Genomic DNA, 20,533 nt, shown 5'->3' with positions numbered 1-20,533 from the left:
AAGAGATAACAAATAGATTAAAATTTATTAAATGTTGGAGAATAACCATATATTACAGTTTGTTAAAATTATGGGAAAATCTTTCAAACAAAACTTCAAAATTTGAACACTCGACGTCTCAATACAGACTGTATTGAAAATTTTTTTGGCAATGTTAGACAGCAGAGTGGAAATAATGTAAACCCGACTGCCATTGAGTTTAAAAGAGCATTTCGCAAGCTATTCTGTCAAAATTATTTACATTCAGAAACAATGAATTGTATGGATGATGTAAGTAAATTGTTGCTTAATATAAAATCTACAGACATAACTAAATTCATGCATCAAGAAGATAAAGATAAATGCCAAAAAGCACTAGTGCTTCCTGACAATGGTTATACAAAAGAAAATTTGCCTTTTCTGAATGCATTTAGTTATGTTTGTGGATATTTATTGAAGAAATACCTTGAAATTCACAACTGCAGTAGTTGTAAAACATTTGTAATGGAATGTCAAGAACTGGATACCAACAACTTATTTATTCATTTCAAGGCGTTTCACGAGTAAGAAAATATTTTTGGTCATTTGTACGCCACCAAAGAATTTCATTATTGTTTATATGCTAGAATGTCAGTTTAATTCTAAATTTGAAGCTATTTCTTCAATGCAGGACATAAACTTTGTGAATAGTTCCCGAATTTGTATTTAAAAAAATTATTTATAAGATTAAAAAATTTTTATAGTATTAAATGCATTAACAGTGAACTCAAGAGTAAAAATAGTAAAGAAAACATAGAAAGAAAGAGAAAAATATATTTATTATTAATATTTTAAGTGCATATTCATCAATAGATGACTTTATTTATTATTATTGTAGTACTTTATTTTATATTTATTGAAAGTAAGTGTTTATACTAACGCCCAAACATACATGCTTCATTTTATTTAAGAATTTATATTGTGTGATATGCCTACTGACTATTAGTGCTTTGTCTCTTAGTGTAGATACTTTAGTTTACTGTTTTCTCAGTTCTCCTGGTTGTGATAATGTCATTCGCGGCTTGACCATGAAATTTCAAAGGAGTAAGAAGCTTCTCTGTGTTTGTAGTTCTCTGGCAAAGCTAAGATTAGTTTTGTACCACCCATGTGATATAGTGTACTATTTTTTTTTTTCAGGATGTGGGAGCAACTGCTGAAAATTCCCGGCAACAACTTCTGCTGCGATTGCAGAAGTCCCAATCCTCGCTGGGCTAGTATTAATTTAGGAATCACGCTATGTATCGGTAAGTTTAACTTTCGTTTTTTATTCTCGATCCAAAAGACTCTTAAAATAATATTTTTAGAATGTTCTGGAGTCCATAGAAGCTTAGGAGTTCATTATAGTAAAGTAAGATCGCTGACGTTGGACGATTGGGAACCGGAGATTATTAAAGTTATGGTAGAATTAGGTAATTCAGTGATAAATAAAATATATGAAGCTAATATGACTGACGACGTCATTAGGCCGTCAGATCAATGCCCTGGGTAAGTATTTGTTTATATTATTTTCCTTTTCAGTATGTTTTCCAATATTGTCGAGGGTTCATCCGTTTTACAGTTGTTTCTTATTTAGTAGTAAAGGTTCGTTGACGTTTAAGATCCGTTCGTTGAATTTATTCTATTTGAGGGGTCTCCATGTTGAAGGTAACCGACTGGCTTTTAACTCGGCAATTCCGATTAAATTTTTGGTCTAACATACTCTATTCTGATCTCTCTCTATTCAATCCTTACAATATGTCGTATATTGTCCGTCTCCAAAGATCTCTTTCTTTGTCATTCTTTTAACACATGCATAGGTCTTTTATATATGCCTGTAATTTGATTGATCCATCTTGTGGGAGTACTTCCTCGTGATATTCGGCCTTCTACCTTTCCTTGGATAATAAGTCTTTTGGACAATAAAATGGACTTTGCGGGATAGCCGTTTGCTGACTTTTAGCTCATTTTAAATTGAAATATTTGTCCTGTATTTGTCAATATTCTAATTTAGTTCCGTATCATTTTCAAAAAGGTCAAAAGGTCAAAAGTTAAGACTTTGAATATTTCAGACCTATATCCCTAATCTGATTGGACCATGGACGTATAAACATAGATGGACCCAGCAATAAGATACCTTAAACACACACTGTTTTGAAACTTCGATATTCCTGGACAAGAGGGTAAAGGGGAGTAAAACGGGTATCGATAGACTGTGATACTTCCTCAATGAGCACAAGCGTGCTTGAATTTTTACTCGCGGGGATAATTATTCAGACGTTAATAATTGGAAGTAGTAATAATGTATAAAAACACGTTTTTATAGAAAAAATAAAATACAATTTTATTTGCTTTAAAATTAATACAATAAAATATACTTGAGCTCAAGTTAATTTTTTAATAGGTATCAAATAATCCTACGATAAAAAAAACAATTAAAAAATATACATTTGTCAAATTTAAGTACATACCTATATTTATTGATAATGTGTTAAAACATATTTTTTCAAATTGTGACAAATTTGTTTTAATACAATATCAATAGATTCCACGTAGTAAGGGTTTCTGCTACAAAATTATTTATGGATCATTCCAAAGCTCTTGCTGGCATTTGGCATAAAATTATTTGCAAATATACCTACTTATTAAAAAGTAGGCGTGAAAATGTATAAATTATTGGAAAGCTATTTACCGAACAGAAATATTAAAGTAAAATGGTAAATAGATATAATAGAAGACGTTGGTATAGAAATAAATTTTTATTGATTGCGAAATAAAGCAGTCTTAGTAAGAACGTTTCTTATGCGCATGGTGTTAGCATCTAAAGTAGTCCTCGTTTCATGATGAATTCCAATTTTAAAATATTTCTCAAGAACCAATTTTAAAAGTTGCATAGAGTGACCATCGATTGCATCTTCATCATACATATGGTCACCAAAATGCTCATAGATTGATTTTGGGACATTTTGTATGGATTTATTAATCAAAATATTCATAAGGTTTTTATGTTGTAGATATTTATAGTTTTATTAAAAAATCTGAAATATTTTTTCAGCTTCCTTACAAGTTTAAATAACCAAAAAGGATGCTTTTGAAAGGTTTTTTTTATACTGTTTTCTCTGTTGAAGTTTAGAGTAAGTTTTAGTCATTTCACTAATTTATTGTTAATTCATAAGAAATATTAAATTAAAAAGCTACTAAACAGATCTTTTTAATCAGATGATGTCTACTTACAATTTAAAAATGTCTATACCAATTTCATGAACTAATATCTTGTTCAATACATTAATAAATATGAATAAACCCAATGGTACGCCTATGAAAGACATATTTTAAAATGTAAACACACAGGCTTCCTCAGTTCCTCATCTTAAATAATGTAAACAAACAGTACTTACAAATTCAATGAGACATCGGGGTCTAAATATTTCGTTTTTTTTTTGCAAATGCAAAACTGTAGCACCATTATTATAATTTGTTTATTTCACTATTTACAAATATCACTTAAAATACAGCCAAAATATCGAAAAACAACTTTTCCTCATCTTGGGTAAAAAGTAAACAAAACATGGACATGACATGGAACAGCGTTGGAAGTTTGACGTAGAGCCATAAGACAGAGAAATGTAAACACCGTTGCCATTAATAAATAGGTTTCAGTGCTTCTACATATAAAATAATTCTTTGATATCTGTGTTATACGCTATTATTAAATGATATGCACACTATGTGCACATTTGATGTTTTAATTACAATTAAATATATTAATATAAGTAATAAATTATTATTTTGGTTTGATAGCACCTGTAGAGTATAAAATAAATATAGTAATATTTTCAGCGATACGTGAATAAGATATTTTAATAAAAAAATGTGACAACATTTGAAGGTGCTGAGAATGTGACCTAGTCAAATAATTTTGGCTTCACATTTTTATGTAAATAACTGAGTCCATCTGTGTTTATACGTCCATGGATTGGACTGTCTCAATGGTGCTGAGATTGACTGAAGATAACTGGAGGACCTTACTAATGTGAATAATCACTTCCCTATGTTCTGCGGTATTCTTTAAGACACATTCGTAGGTATATATGTTCAAATCATCATCGAAATTTTTTATCTAAATTTTACCTAATAATAATTCGATTAAAAATTTAAAATTATTTTCGTTTTTAGTGCTATTAGAGAAACCTTCATAAAAGCAAAATACGTCGATAAGAAATTCGTCAAATCCCTTCCGCAATTCAACAGAACTTCCCCCTCATCGAATCGAACGTCTCGGCCCCCCAGTCTGATGGACGTCCGAAAATGGAGCGTCCGCAAAATTCGTCGAAGGCCTAGGAGTTGCGATAAAAAAGATAAAAAGTCGCTAAAGTCGAACGAGGTCACAACGAAAATAGAAAAAATCGCAGAAGCCGGAGAAACTAGCAGTAACGGTAGTGGAAAAGACGAGGATACGAATAGCGAATCGTCCAAACGGAATAGTTTGAGAAAAAGGGGAAGTGTTTTATTGTTTGGAAATGATTTGGACAAACAGCCGATAGATGGAGCCATAGATTTGAGTAGCGATCAAGAATCTACAGGGGGAGAGGAAGAAAATGAGACTGTTGGTAAGTATTTTTTTATATACATTTGACTAATTCTAATTCTAACGAAAGTATAGGCAGAAATAGAGACAGAGAGAGAGACAGAGAGAGAGAGAGAGAGAGAGAGAGACAGACTTACATATAGAGATAGAGAAAGACTGACTTACATAGAGAGGTAGATAGAGAGATGCAGACTTACATAGATAGATAGAGAGAGATAGAGGAAGAGAAAGAGAGAGAGAAAGAATTTGCTATTTCTATTTGATGAGTTTTGTCACCATCCCAATAATATAAATTTAATAACACTGGCTTCGTTTCCTCCAACACTTCCGCCTTGTTCTTGTCGTTTACTTCTCATGGAATAACTTTCAGGTGAAGAAGATATTTCGAAGCTGCAACCAGATTTGTTACTTTATAAAGCTTCCACCGCTCATAACTTGCCAGTGATGTGTGAGGCCCTAGCCTTAGGTGCCGATAAATGTTGGATAAACCCAGATGACAGGGGTAGATCCCCTCTTCACGCTGCAGTATTTAGTGTAAGTACGATAAAGTATTTCTAACTCGTATTTATTTATACATGACATAATATGTATTAATTTGTGTTATATATTTTAGGGATCTGTGATGCCATGTGCCTATTTAATACTTAATGGGGTGAAAATCAACGCGCAAGATCAAGACGGGAAGACACCTTTGCATATAGCCACGCAGGAAGGTCACACTGCGCAAGTATGTTTGTTTTTGAAACATCGCGCAGATCAGCATCTCGAAGACGACGAGGGAAAAGTGCCGCTCTCTATAGCTGAACAAAAAGAACATGCAGATATCGTGACTTTGTAAGTATTTATTACAATACTAGTGATTTTGTCCGTCACATATATGCATCTATGCAATTGCATCTACAATCACTCCACTTTTTCACATCCACATCCACAATCAAAATACAAACTAATGTTTGTATTTTGAGAACGATTTCCGAAGTGGAAATTGAAACGTCAATAAACGTACTTTAACCTTTAATTGTGGCTTATTCCCATTTAAATAGTAATTAGTACTTTATTTGGCAAATAAATATTTTATGTCAGATAATTTTAATTTATTTTATCTGTCAGTTTATCTATTCTGATGTTTTTCCTAGGTGACGCTAGAATTTTAAATCTAAACTAACATAAAACTTTAAATTATTTGTATTAAATCATACCTTAAAAATATTAATAATATTATTTATTAATTATATTAATATGTAATTAATTTTTTTTGTATTATTCATTAAACGTATCGTTTCAAAAACAAAATATGATTGACTCATTGGTTGAAATGTCAGTAGTTCAGATTTCTTTGTTCAGATGACGTTAGGATTTTAAATCTAAATTGACATAAAGCTCTAAATTATTTTGTATTAAATTCTACCTTAAAAATGGTGGTATGTAGTTCAGTTTTCTTTCCTAGATGGCGTCGTTAGTTTACTGAACAAACGGTTTGACTTGACATCATAGCTTTTTATATACAGTTCATTCCAAACCCTTCTTTCAGTGCGTCATAGTTGATCGAATTCTCTCTAACGCATTAAGCTAGAAGTGACAGAAAAAAACGTAAGTCTGTGATTATTATACATAGAACTTAGAAAATTATGTATCGTTCACGGGTATTTGCATATTAAAGCGAATTCTACTTACGGATATATAATTGGTTGGAGTTTAGAATGCGCTAAATAGATATCCAATCAATGATGCGCATAAATATAATTTGACGCAGATGGTCTCAATAGTGACAGTACTATGACAATGTCAACTGATAAAATGATAATTGTCATTCCAGGTTAGTATTTTCAGACATTTTACAGTGAAAATTTAATTTTGTATTTATTGTCATAAAAATATTTTAAATATGCCGAGATATACCGAGAAAGAACAAAGCCTAATATTAAAATTATTAAATTATTTTCAATTAGAAGATATTCATATGTATTAAAACGGTTCTTTTTAGAACCACATTTTATTAAAATATAAGATATAATTGATGCCACCCACATATCCCCTGTAATCATTGATTTTAATGAATCAGGTTCTGAATCGGATTGTGGATTGTTTGAAACATAATATTCATTTTTGTTATTCATAAAAAAGAAGGTAAACTTACATTCGGTATCTTGTTTTTTAACTAAACTCCATTAACACTATTTCATCTGCATACCGAAACTGGTAGATTAACTCAAAAATCGACTGCTTCACTATTTAAACTATTTACATAAACTTACATTCGGTATCTTATTTTTTAACTAAACTCCATTAACACTATTTCATCTGCATACCGAAACTGGTAGATTAACTCAAAAATCAACTGCTTTACTATTTAAACTGTCCATTGTTTTTTTACCTAAACTTCATAACACTCTTTTATTTGCACACCCAATCTAGTAGAATAACTCACTATTTAAACTATTTTCACGATTTTATGATAAATCTTCACAAAATTAAACTAATGGCTGCCACAGAAACTTTCCGAAAATTACTTATCCGAATATGACTGATTTCAATCGATGCTATTGTATCACAGGAATGTTTGCTTTGATGCCTTGCAATTGCCAGTAAATTTTTTTATCTCGCAGTCAACTCTTAAAAAATTCTATAGGAGGAAGCGTTATTTTAAATAAACAAACATTCCAATTCCATAGTGTTTGTAATAAATAATAATAAATCCATAAATAAATCTTAGCTAATTAAGCACTTTCTTTGGAATGTATAGAATAGCAATTATGACAAAATGCCGTTCCAATATAATGCGCAATAAAATTTTTTATACAGGACGGGACCTCTAATATGTAAAGTAAAAAAAAATTTGAATTCCTTAAGTTTTTACTTCACATTTTAAAAAAATAATCTTTTCACATTTAGCCGATTACAATCCTGCAACTGTCAGATTTAACTAAAATGTCATGCAATAATTCTCGACATTCTTAAAATCCTATATGACGTCAAAATTAGTGACGCACTGAAAGAAGGGTTTGGGACAGACTGTAGATAGATATTGATGTGTGTACATAAAAACAAATTTTTAGTCAAAAGTTATTATTATACTCATCATTGTTGTAGTAATAAGTAAATTAATAAGACATCTATAATGGAACTCTTAATATCATACAGAAAACGTCAATTAGGGTGAAGTTTCGTCGCGCAGGTTTTAAAACGATCCATTTTAGCATTGGTTAACCATTGGTTACCATTGGTTTAAACATTGGTGAAATAAATCATGGCAATGAAACTGTGGTGGAAGCAAGTTTGTCTGAATAGCAGATATCATTGATTAACTTTTAGAAGTAAATAAAACGTTGCAGATTCGCCACTGAATGAATCTAGTGCTTCCAATCGTTTTACCAGTGCGCGGCGTCTGATAACTGGATGTGAAAACTGGATGACATTTGCAAAATTAGCTGCAACTCCATCATATTGCTTTTTTTGCAATATTTGTTGATGAAATTGTGTAAATTATATTTTTTTACACAATTGATCAAAATTTCTCCGTTTTCAGTAGTCTTTTAATAATGATCACCAATTATAGTAACCTGTATCCATTTTAATGTTAATAATAATTGAAAATTAACCATTTCAGATTGAGATTGGGTCGATTGAACGAGGAAATGAAAGACTCCGAACTAGGCGTAACCGGAGACGACACATTCAACGACGTCGTCAGAGACTTCTCCAGGTTAGCCTGTTCTCATCCGGAAAAATTGCAAAGGTCCAAAGTCGAAGAGGATGTTCGAGATGAGTAACGTGGACGTTGAATGATTCGTGTGATTTTGTATTCATGCCAATTATTAGTTGTAGAACATGTGGACCAAAAAAGTGGTACTTCGCGTTGTTCATAAACGAAACCAGATGATATTCAGATAATGTTTTATCGAATGTTACGTAAATACGAAAATTATTCAAGTATTTACATTTATTATGCATTTTTCTGCAAAGCTTTAATTTTTATTGGTGCTAAAACTTACACATTAGTGTACACAACAGTAATCGTTAAAATATATTAATTGTTTAGAACAGCTTTCTAATGTTTAATGTGCAGATTGCTTTAAAATTAACGACAAAGTATATTAAAATCAAATAAATCGTTCGATTCCAAGTTATCATTTATCTTTACCTTTTTAGCGATCACCTTCCAAAGATGTTTTTATAACCGCTTCTTACAGGCGTTGTCACTATTTCTTACACTTTATACATGCATATGAGTACAGTTCTGCAGCTACTTGACTATGCCCGATGACGCGCAGAACGTAATATGTGTGTAATTGTCGAGGGCTCTTTAAACGAACCATTGAAAAACGCTTGCTGTCAAGACTTTTATTAATTTTGTATAGATCATCATTATTACACTTCCATTCTCATATTTTTCTCCTGAACGTCTTTCAACTAATTGGGTATTTTCATCCATAATTTGAGATTTTTCATCACTAAAAAAAAACCTGAAAATATGAATAAAAACTATAGAGTATCAAAAAAAATATTTGTATAACTTACTTTTTGCTACTCATCAATAGTCCCGTCTTTCTACAAATTAGCTCAAATCAAACGAATCTTAATTTGTGGTGTAAGTGTTGGTGTCTTGTTATTTCTCTTTGACTATCTGTGGTATTTTCTAATAGAGCAGTAACAGAATATATTTGCTCAACAGAAAGATGTTTACATTTAACTATTTGAAAAAATTCCAATCTGTGATTACTCGTCTTGTTTTCTGATTAGACCTTAACCAAACTCAATACTGATGTTACTATAGAATAATATCAACACTCATCACCATACATTTTACAAAAGTTGAACTTTAATTTCTATTAAGGAAAAAACTAAAGTTGGAAAAAGTCCAGTTACTGCACTCTTTTAGCACATTCTATTGCTATCTGTCAAGTTTTGACAATTCAATAAAAAGGTTCACCTTTTTTAACTTAATTATGTAGAATGATTATTCACTAATTGTTATGCAACCCATTCAGCAGCTTTGTATCACTGTGAAGATACTTTTAAGGCGCTTGAAGTCGGAATTTGCAATAGAATAAAAAAGACATTACATCATCTTCAGAATATGTTTAAACACTACATATGCATAATGCGTTTTAGATGACAATGCGTGGCTGGTATATTCCAGGTCATATCAATACAGTGGAACTTGGTTATAGCGTCATTGAAGGGTCCAGTAAAAAAATGACGCTATATCAGAGTGACGTTATAAAAGAAGTAGAAAAAAATGAAAATTTTACGAGACAAAATTTTATTACAGTATTATTTATTATTACAGCTGCATTTAGGATAAAAAAATTAAGAAATAAACTTACATTTTTTATGAAAAAGTTCTCTAATGCTGAAAAAAGTCAATTATTTTCTTCTGCACAACCCTTTCCGAAAAATAGTTTTTCTGTAGTGTCCTTAATAATCTGAGCTGCTTCTTTGGTAGTTGTGGATGCCTACTTGAACTGGTAAAACCTGGATATGGTCTCAGCAACTCTCATTGCTTCTTGGATTGTAGGACAATCAACGCTGTCTTCTTCTTCTTCATTATCTTTATCAACATCCATTTCCACATTTTGCACTTGTTCCACAATTTCTTTATCACTTAAAACTTGAAATGTTTCTACCTGATCGTCTACTGAAATGAAGGAGTCAAAATCAGTTTGAAACACACTCTGGTTTATATTAAATTTTTGTATCCACTCTGACAAAGGCATTTCGTCATCCTCGTCAACATCCTGAATATTGGGAGAAACCAGTCAATTTAGCTTGAAGAAAGCACTTACAAATTGTCACTGACGTAACTGCATCAAGGATGGTAAAATGATGGCGATGATCTACTGTTTGAATATTAGTGTTTCTGACAATGTAGAGCTAAAATTTGACTGTCAAATGACTCTTATTTTGGCCTCCACAGTTGTCGCTAAATGCAGTTATGTGTTTCACAGATGGCAGAAGGCTTCTGATATATTTTAGGAGACAATATGATATTTTCTAACATCCACGTGACGCCTGACCTTCGTGCCACATAAAGAAATGGGTCGTTCCAGTCTGTAGGTTATGGATACCTAAGTTATACGTCCATAGTTGCCTTGAATAATATGCTTTAGAAGTTGACACATCAGGACTTGGCATAATTTTTAGCTATGCCTAGCATCCTGTAGGTCATGACACTCATCTTTTGCTGTTCATACGGCTTCTGCCTTACGCAATTAAAAGTTTTTTTTTTGTCTGAGCTAAAGCATTTTCTTCTGTCGAACCATGATTTATTTTTATTTGAAATTTGTCACATTTATCACAGGTGTCTGTTGCCCTTCTGAAACTAAGGTTTAACTGAGTATTAAAAATATTCTTGTAAAAGCTTTCCTTTGCAAGTTCATCCTGTTTTTCCTCCTTACAAAAAGCACAATAAAGTTTGTACAATATTTTCAAATTACACTCCTGAGAAAGATACCCCCTCTTCGGAGTCTTATTTCTAGTGTACTGGATTGTGTACCTAGGGAACTTATTAATATGCTCTTTTATTGCCCTTTCAGAAATTTTGTTCGGCGGTGGTTTCTTCTACGAATGACACGCCTGAGGAGACTTTTTTTTGCTTCTAACTACATTTTGTAAACTTTTTTTAGAGACATCAAGAGTTTTCATTATAAACTGTTCTTGTGTACATACTCCAAAACCATCCAGATTGTAAACACATGGCACCTCTTTGTTGCTAACTGCATTTAGTTGTTTTCTTTTTATAGGCTCACTCTGTACCGATCGATTTAGAAAAGTTGTTTGGAGATTCCAGTGCCCAATGCTCAATACTCTTTAAAAATTGAAAGTCTTTGTTCTTGTGAAATATTATTGTTACTTTTTTTCCTACAGTGATGATTTTCAAGTTTTCTTAACTTTTTAGCTTCATGAGTATTGGGTTTTTTGTCCATGTAAGCTTACTTGAATTTCTTGCTATTTTAACCCTAGTTTTTTTCCATTTATCTGGCCTCCGAATCCGAAACGAACTCTTCTTAAAAACACTGTAGGTTATACTAAAGTAAAACGCTGCAGTTTACATTAAAGTATTACTTTAAAAACAAAATAATATTGCTTTAGAGGAGCTATACCACTACCCATCTAAAATGGTAACAAACTCATCCAACAGTCTGACACACTGAAACAGGGGTACCATTGTATTGGTTCTCTTCCAAGCCCTACTAATATTTGGCTTGAATCCTAAGTAACTTGCCTCTAGAAAGCAGCACCTGTTATACTTATCGCTTATACCTCCTTACCTCCAAATAGAATAAAAGATTTCCAGTTCAGCGATGCAGTTTTCTCAATATTTAGAAAAATGTCACTTATACCCCTTTACTTCTGGGGTCCTCATATCATTTTAAGAGAAAATCAGAGAAAAACCTGTAAAAGCTATTTTATGTACGAAATTCAATTGATTTTTCCAGAATTCCCAATTCTCCCAGACGTGAACTTATTTGTTCCCTACACAATCAATATTGTAAGATCAATTTTGATAATTGTAAATTCACATTAAAACGATTGTACTGTGTTTTTTGGTCCACTGATAGAATAAAATGTAAATATATACTTATTCTATGCATTTAAAAGAGCCTAACTAGTCTTTATACAACGAATATCCTGTTGAGGACAACAATGAGCTTAATATTTTTCATGTTATTCCAATAAAACATGTTCATTCATATTAGATCGAATAACTAGATGATATAAAGCGAAGATGCTTTTATTTAAAATTCCTATTTGTTTAATTGTTACCTTTTATTTAATATTTTCTTTCTGTTTAATCTATGTTTTTAGACAAAATTAATGTACCAACAAAAGTTTTTAATTTTAAGTTATATTTTTGTAAGGTAATTTTGTATAAATTGTAGTTTGACGAGAGACTTAATGTGCGCACCAACAGAAAAAAAATAAACAATCATTGCAAATAAACAACCAAATAAGTTTTCGTTACAACCACTGTTGCATCGCTATTATAATTCACCATCAGTTGGCGCTACAGCCCTTCGTGAGCCTTGGCCTGCTTCAAAACATTCTTCCATCCTTCCCTATCGAGTGTCTGTCTTCTCCAGCCCCTCACTCCAATCTCCCTCAGATCTTCCTGTACATCGTCCAGATATCTGAGTTTAGGTCGCCCCCTTCTTCTTCTTCCGACCGACCTGTTTAGCATAGTTATTTTAGTGGGATCACTCTCATCCATCCGCATAACGTGGCCCACCCACCTTAGGCGGTTTATTTTGATGGTCTTCACAATATCTGCATCACCAAAAAATCTATAGAGTTCAAAGTTATATCGCCTTCTCCACAGACCCTGTTCGTTTACTCCGCCATATATGGTCCTCAATACTTTTCTTTCAAAGAATCGCAGCAACTCTTCATCTCGGGTCGTCATTGCCCATGTTTCCGATCCTTATGTGAGCACTGGGCGTATTATTGTTTTATAAAGTTTGCACTTTGTTGCTATTGACATACTTCTCGCTCTTAGTTGAGGGCCCAGGCCAAAATAACAGCGATTAGCCACGCATATTCTTTTTTTTATCTCGTTGGATGTGTTATTTTTGAAGTCTATTATAATTCAGTTTTAAAATAAGGGCTCCTACAAGTGATCTACGTAAGTTTCTCACATTAGTATTCAAGATTTCTTAAAGATGGAGCTAGCTGAAATAACTGTGCGTAATTATGACCCGAGTGTCTGAAAGGGTTAAGTAATATTTGGAATATTACAACAACGTTGTTTTTAAAAGACATGTATAAATATCAAAAACAAATACCAGTATCAAATACAAAGAAAACGATGTCAATAAAACGTTAAAAATAAGACGGTTTGTTATTTACTTTATTTTAAATTTACGTTTTTTCTAAACACTAATGCTTTTGTTGGTTACTTAATTTTGTCATCTCTTACCATGTCATAGTTTACCTCTACTGAGTTTTTATAAAACTGTTGCTTATGACAATTTTAATTTTCTAGAAATATTTATCTACAAGACGAGAAGGAATCATTTTGAAAAAGTTATGTTAGTTGATTTAATTGAGCACACTGTTGTAAAGTCGACTCCAGAGACATATCGTCCATCCAAACTTCAGCTTTTTCAAAGATAACTGCTTATAATTATTACCAATTTCTGATTGCAAATTAATTAAGTTATGAATCAATCGCAATTTTCAAATAGACTCTCCGAACACGAGCATATTACTACAAATAAAAATATTTCACGATAAAAAAATTAACTTTGGAACATGTTATTTTGTTTCTTCTATGCCTTTATCGTGTGTAAAAGAGCAAAAATAACATTAATTATACGAAGCGAAATTTAAATTAATTTGTACAATGTATTTGAAAAATAATTTGGTTAAAAAAATAATTTTAGTGATAGGTTAATCAGACTTCAAAATGCATTTTTTTAAATCGATGTCACTCGTAGATGGATGATATACCTTTAAAGATCGGCTATACGTGATGTTTTTTTATGAGCTATATAAGATAAAAATTATCGACCTAGTTCAAAGATGTCTGAAAATTACTGAAAATGGAGTTTTTATTAAAAAATGCATTTAATTCTTAACACAATATGTCTGCAACTGCATACACATTGTCCAAAGTTTTTCCAATGATCAGATTCAGTTCGTGATTTCGATTTTGCTCCAAACCAATACTTTGGGCATCAATTCACTCAATTTTTCCACTGCCATAAAGTTTTTTGGACGTAGGCGTTGACGTGATAATTAAGGATTTATGTTTTGGCAAATCAGTCATTTCTCGTATATTTTTTTTCGTCTAGCTTGTCGAGGAGATGCACATAGTATTTATTCTCCATTAATTGTTTAACTTTTTTGTCAGCAAATCATTGAAAATAATCACTCTAAAGTCTCAAATAACACTAGCGATTCCACTTCCAACTGATGAGTTGACTGCTTCTGGAAACCACAGCCCTAAATCCAAGCACCAAAGAAACAGGATTCTACACTCTGTTTGGATTGTTTTTTAATGAAACCACATTTTATTACTATAAGCAAATTGACTCAAAAGTGTACGAGCAGTAAAACTCGTTATGGGAAAGGAGGTATTCTTTGAAGCCCCTCATTTAAGGGGTTACATAGGTCTTGTATTAAAAAAACGATTTATTTTTTGTTCCATGTGAAAGTATAGTACATCAAGAGTATTTACAGCAAATTTGAAGTAAATTCGAGCAATATTACCGGAGTTATAGAGATTTGAATACCGCGCGGTCGATATTTCTCGAAACTTTGTTTTTTCTGTGCGGTAGGCAAGATTTCTCGAGAATGAATAGACCGATTTTACTGAAACTTTGCACAGTTCAACTTTATAGTATTATTTCGTGATTGAACGAAGGGATTTTCAATCGGTCGACTCGTTCTTGTTTTTTTACGAAAAAAATTTTTTAAAAACAATGAGAATCGGAAAATGCTAAAAAATATGAGACGAAAGTTCATTCAAACTTATGTCAAAACTTTCAACTTCATTTTTTTAATTTCTTCGTTCAATCACGAAACGATACTATAAAGATGAACTGTGCAAAGTTTTAGCAAAATCGGTCAATTCATTCCCGAGAAATAGTGCCTACCGGATGGAAAAACAAAGTTTCGAGAAAAACGCGTTTGAAGTTATTTAAATACCGACCGCGCGGTATTCAAACCTCTATACCCCCGGTAATATTACTCGAATTCACTTTAAATTTGGTGTGAATACTGTTAAGGTACTATACTTTCATATGGAATAAAATTTGAAAATATAAGACCTATGTAACCCCTTAACTGATCTAAAAAACCGAGGTCTAATCCGGATCTCGGGTCACTTAGTTCTTTACCGATGGGACATAAAATACAGACTTAATTCTCCGATCATACAGACCTAACGTACTTTCACTGTCTCTAACGGATAGTTAGTTAGTTAAAAAGAGTAATAAAACGCAATAAAATAATGGGAGTTATACAAGTAAGTAGAGTTATATAAGTAAAAAAGAGTAATAAAAATAAAAATTTTAGGCGTTCAAATTGTTCTTACACAAAATAATTACTCTAAAACTATCATTTTTCTTAACAAGATGACATAAGCTTCTCGGATCACATTTGATCAGAGTCATAGAAATTTTAAAAACCGTTCACCGTTCTTACGGATCAATGTAAACGATCTTTGATCCGGAGCAGTTGTAAATGACTCAGCACTAAGTCACTCCTCTTCCGATGAGCCTACTGCTTAGCTACAGTAATACTCTACAATCGTCCATTATATTCAACCTTATTGTGATCTAATGTTTTTCCTTCCGTAGTTGTTGTTTTTGCCGTCCTTCACTTTGAAGTTTTCTATCAGTGACTTTTATACAGTTTCACGAATTTATAGGCATTTTTGGTGACGATAAACCATTTCAAATTGAATTTTGTGGGCAGTCGTTTTATAAATCAGTAATATCATTTGAAGCAGTGCCATCTATGGACTAGGCGGAAAAACTACCGTAAAACTACTAGGATTAATAAACTTTCACCTTACTCCCTTACATACGGCTTAGATCTTGAGTGTGAGCAGTCATATAACTATAACGTGTAAAACACTCATTTTCTGTGATGCTAGAAAATGCTCAGGCAAAGTACCATTTCTTAAGTCATTATATCAAATCACTCATGCACGATTTTCTTTCGTTAATATGTATTTGATGACTTTGATACTCTAATATTTCAGTTGTTACACAAAAGCAGACCGCCGCATCAGTTACACGTCGATTTTATATTAAGATCTTGCTTTCCTGATTTTTTTAATTTATTTGTAGGTGCATTTTTTACTTCAGTTGCCAAGAAAAAACTTTTTAGTATTGCATTTAATACTGATATCATATGATGATGTAAAGTGTATTTTGCTATGTCAGAAATCGAATCTTTATTATGAATAATATTGTAGTATGATCACAATTCTTTTTAATGTAGGTCACAGATTATGGTGCAGTAGATATCAATGGTGCTAGATATTACATTATGTATATGCAGATTTACCAATTATAGAAACAACAATCCTTTTCTAGGAGTGTAGGCCGAACCTCCATTGTTTACGGGGTTTATAGGTCGTGGTCTGAAAATTTTCGTCCTGAAGTTTGGTCTACAACTGCAATAAACGTTATCTAAAGCTATGGTTTGTTAGAACAGTGAGCCACGCAAAACTCACAGTCAGTCGAACGCCGCGCACGTTCGTCAAAATCAAAGGAATGGTTCTTTATGATAACGGTTTGTTAGGTTATGCTAAGTTGCGCGCTCTGCAGACGATAACAGTGCACGTCGACGGTGTGCGCTGAAATCAATTGTGATTTGATTTGGATGCAAACGTTCAGCTGAGCTCACAGCGTACACATCTATACCGAAATTTTAATTTTCTTTTTATATAATTATTATTGTAATAATTGGGAGATGTCTTCCGTTGTAGGGTTTTTAGTAATATCATCCCTTATAAATTGTAAGAATTCCAAATAAATCTCTGAAAAGTCTAAAATATTCTCGAAATTTTTCGTCGTTTTGGTACAATCCTCTTTCGACTGTTAATTTAAAAGCACCTTCTGTATTACGACATGAAAAAATTTTGTTTAGATTTTTATTTCTTTTAGATTTGACATTATCAACTCCTCTTCTTGGAGTAATAAAATTATTGCGTTAAGTTTGCGAGAATTCATTTTTCTAAACATACAACCTTAGAGAACAAACGTGAATCTAATTTCTAAGCTTATTTTGAGAACGACAGAATGTATGTATGCGAATTAGTCTAACAAACCGACTGACCCAAAACTACCGTGAGTCGAGTACAACAGATTCTGCTGTACGTGTATGCCGTGCGTTGCGCATTGTTCTAACAAACCGTAGCTGAAGGCAGGGGTTGTAACGTTCTGTTCCTGACTCATGGGTTTCCTGGAGTATTTATAGCGTAAATAGTGTCCTTTTCCCCAGGATCTGTCAGTTGTTCCGAATTGGTATTGGAATTTTCGTTGCGTCTGTAGAAGTGTTGTATAACCTATCGTTAAGATACCCATTCTGTTTAGAAGCAGATCTTCTTGTTTATGATTAAAGTAAAATAAATATTTTTGATGCGGTAAATGCCCGAAGTGGATAACGGCTATGAAGTTAACATCGTATATTGCTAAGATTTTTCCAATTCAATATGCAATATTATTAATATATACCTTCTTCTTCCTCTTTATAAGCAATTCTGCTTGTTCATTTCTTGTTCATCTTTTGCGCGGTCGTCCGATACTTCTTTTGCCGATTGGTGACTTATCTCTTGCTATTTTGACGACACGGGTCTCCTCCATTCTGCTTATGTGGTTATTCCATTTTTTTTTTCTATTTTGTGTCCATTTTTTTAGACAGTGTACGTTACATTTTCTTTTAATGTCTTCACTTCTCTTTCGATCTCTCAGCGTATTTCCTGTAATTCTTCTCAGTACTCTCATCTCTGCCGTTCCCAGTAGCCTTTGCGTTGCTGCTGTGTCGGGTCTTGTTTCTGAGGCATATGTCATTATTGGTCTTACACTGGCTTTATAAATTCTTGACTTCATCTCAGTGTCAATGTGTCTGTTTCGCCATATAGTGTTATTAAGACATTCTTCCAGTTTATTTGCTTTTTGTACTTGATCTCTCACTTCTTTATCCAGGTCTCCATAGCTGAACAGTGTACTTCTCAGGTATTTTATTTCCATTACTTGTTCAATACTGATACCATCAATTTCTATTTTACATCTGGTTGGTTCTTTGCTGACTACTATTGTTTTAGTTTACGTTAAATCTGTGGACCAGTCTTTGCAGACTATCTTCATCTTGGGCTATTAATATTACGTCGTTTGCGTAACAAAGTAGTTTTATTTCTTAGTTTCCCATTCTGTATCCTCTTCCTTTGTTAACGATTTTGATGCTTTCATCCATGATTAAATTGAAGAGTATGGGGCTCAATGAATCCCCTTGTATTATTCCGCTGCCTATTTCTACAGGTTCTGTAAGTTGTCCATCTATTCTGACTTCCATTTTGGTTGTTTTGGTAGATGTTTTCGATAGTTTTTATAATAGTTAGGGGAACTTCTCTATTATACAGCAGATGGATTACATCTTTGAGTCTTACTCTGTCAAAGGCCTTCTTTAGGTCAATCAGGCACAGAAATGCTGGTCTATTATACTCTAGTGATTTCTCAGTAATTTGCTTTATAACGAATATTGCATCTGTACACGATCTTTCACTACGAAAACCCTGTTGTTCATCTGCTAAACTTATCCTCTGATTTATTAGCACTTATAAAATTTTAATTGTAAGTTTTAGAGTAGTATTTAAGAAGTTTATACCTCTGTAGATTTCTGGCTGTGTCTTATCTCCTTTTTTGAATAGTCGAACTAGTTCGCTCGTTCTCCCTTCTTCCGGATTAATACATCCCGGAGGAAGATATTTCGACTGTCGCACATTCTTTGATAATGTCTGCTACAAGTTGGATAAAACGTCAGAGATAAACATATTCTCTAAACCCCGAAAACAATGTTCTATTATAAGTTCATGGCTCTCAATGCTGCTCAATTTTGTGGATTAATGGTACACACTCACACCGGCATTTCTTGCACTCTTTTCCATTTTTTTTTTGTTTGAGATGTTTATTCTTGTTATTTGCATTATGTTTATTCAAAAAGTCTATTTAAGACTATAAAGATTACATACTTGTGTTTTTGTCATTTCAAATACATTGTTGTTGACTAATCTTGTTTAAAACCATTTTGAAAGTTTCCAAGTAGTTTTACTGAATATATATTCACTTTTTATTTAACTTGTAGTATTTTTTATACATAATGTAAACTTATCAGTGTAATTGCCCAATGCTTCCCTGATTTGTTTGTAACATACAAGCAACTAGTAAAAAAATTACTTTGATAACTCGTCTGCATTAAAGTACTAATTTGAGTACATATTTATCGTTTAACTGTATAATTTTGTGTAATTTATTAATAAGCGAATAACATTTGTGCAAATTTTTGTCAGATTAGGTGAATAGTTGCCTTATAACAATGTCATTTGTGCCAAATTGCAATTATGGAATTTGTCGTCTCGTGTCTGACAAATGTTGAAGATTTTAAAACATCACTGTAATTGTTAACATTTTTATATGAATGTATATTTATGATAATTATATTTACCAAATAGTTGTTAACATTCCGTTGACCAATATTTTATTGTATTTTTTTATTTTCGTGAATATATAATTTTATCATCAGAGTTTGATATTTTTTTTATCCTAAAAGTGAGCTGTACGACTTAGTATATTTGTTTTGGATTCGCCATTAGGTAAAGGCAAACTGAGTGCGCTGTAAGTCGACTGTAAATTTTTCAGTGTAAGAATTATACGTAAAAAACGAGACAAAGATCTCAATAACTATAGGGGTATAAATCTACTGAACACCGCATTCAAGCCTAGCAAAAAAATTAACAAGAATAATCAATAAAGTGATAACACTATCAAACGAACAACAGGGATTGAGATCCAGAAGATCGTGCGTAGACGCCATGCTTTTACTAAGACAAATCACAGAAAAAGGCCAATGAATATAATAGACCGGCATATTTATGTTTCGTAAACCCTGACTGTTCACGAGTGAATTGAAAGAAAAAATAATTATTCAGTAGTACCAGAAAATTATTAATTATTTGATGACCGCTGAGAAAAAGAAGCAAATAATAGTATTTGGCAGGTACTTGGAAAGGATTATCGCTATGAACTACTGTGGAATACAAAAGGAGGATTTATTTATGATAATTCACAGAATTGGCGAAATATGGCAAACCCGTTTGCAATATACAACGACACTGATTCTAACGTTTGAAACATGATACTATGATTAAGAAGATAAGATATAAGATGTGTCAATAAATAATCTTTAATAAATAGTTTGGAGATATCCTTTTGTGTACGA

At 32.3% G+C, this 20,533-nt stretch overlaps 1 protein-coding gene across 1 annotated transcript in view; it reads left to right on the top strand.

The window, feature by feature from the left end:
* CenB1A (Centaurin beta 1A) overlaps positions 1–19,838 on the top strand; it is a 62,531-nt gene extending 42,693 nt beyond the window's left edge. Inside the window, exons 9-14 of the mRNA XM_072530612.1 lie at positions 1,156–1,262; positions 1,323–1,503; positions 4,171–4,604; positions 4,953–5,116; positions 5,196–5,416; positions 8,190–19,838. Of these exons, the coding sequence (XP_072386713.1) occupies positions 1,156–1,262; positions 1,323–1,503; positions 4,171–4,604; positions 4,953–5,116; positions 5,196–5,416; positions 8,190–8,352 (1,270 nt within the window). The 3' untranslated portion in view covers positions 8,353–19,838. The remainder of the gene's footprint in view (positions 1–1,155; positions 1,263–1,322; positions 1,504–4,170; positions 4,605–4,952; positions 5,117–5,195; positions 5,417–8,189) is intronic.
* Positions 19,839–20,533: the final 695 nt, after the last annotated feature.

This window comes from Diabrotica undecimpunctata, chromosome 4, assembly GCF_040954645.1.
Source record: "Diabrotica undecimpunctata isolate CICGRU chromosome 4, icDiaUnde3, whole genome shotgun sequence".
Classification (NCBI taxonomy): domain Eukaryota; kingdom Metazoa; phylum Arthropoda; class Insecta; order Coleoptera; family Chrysomelidae; genus Diabrotica; species Diabrotica undecimpunctata.
This window is presented reverse-complemented; position numbering and strand designations above follow the sequence as displayed.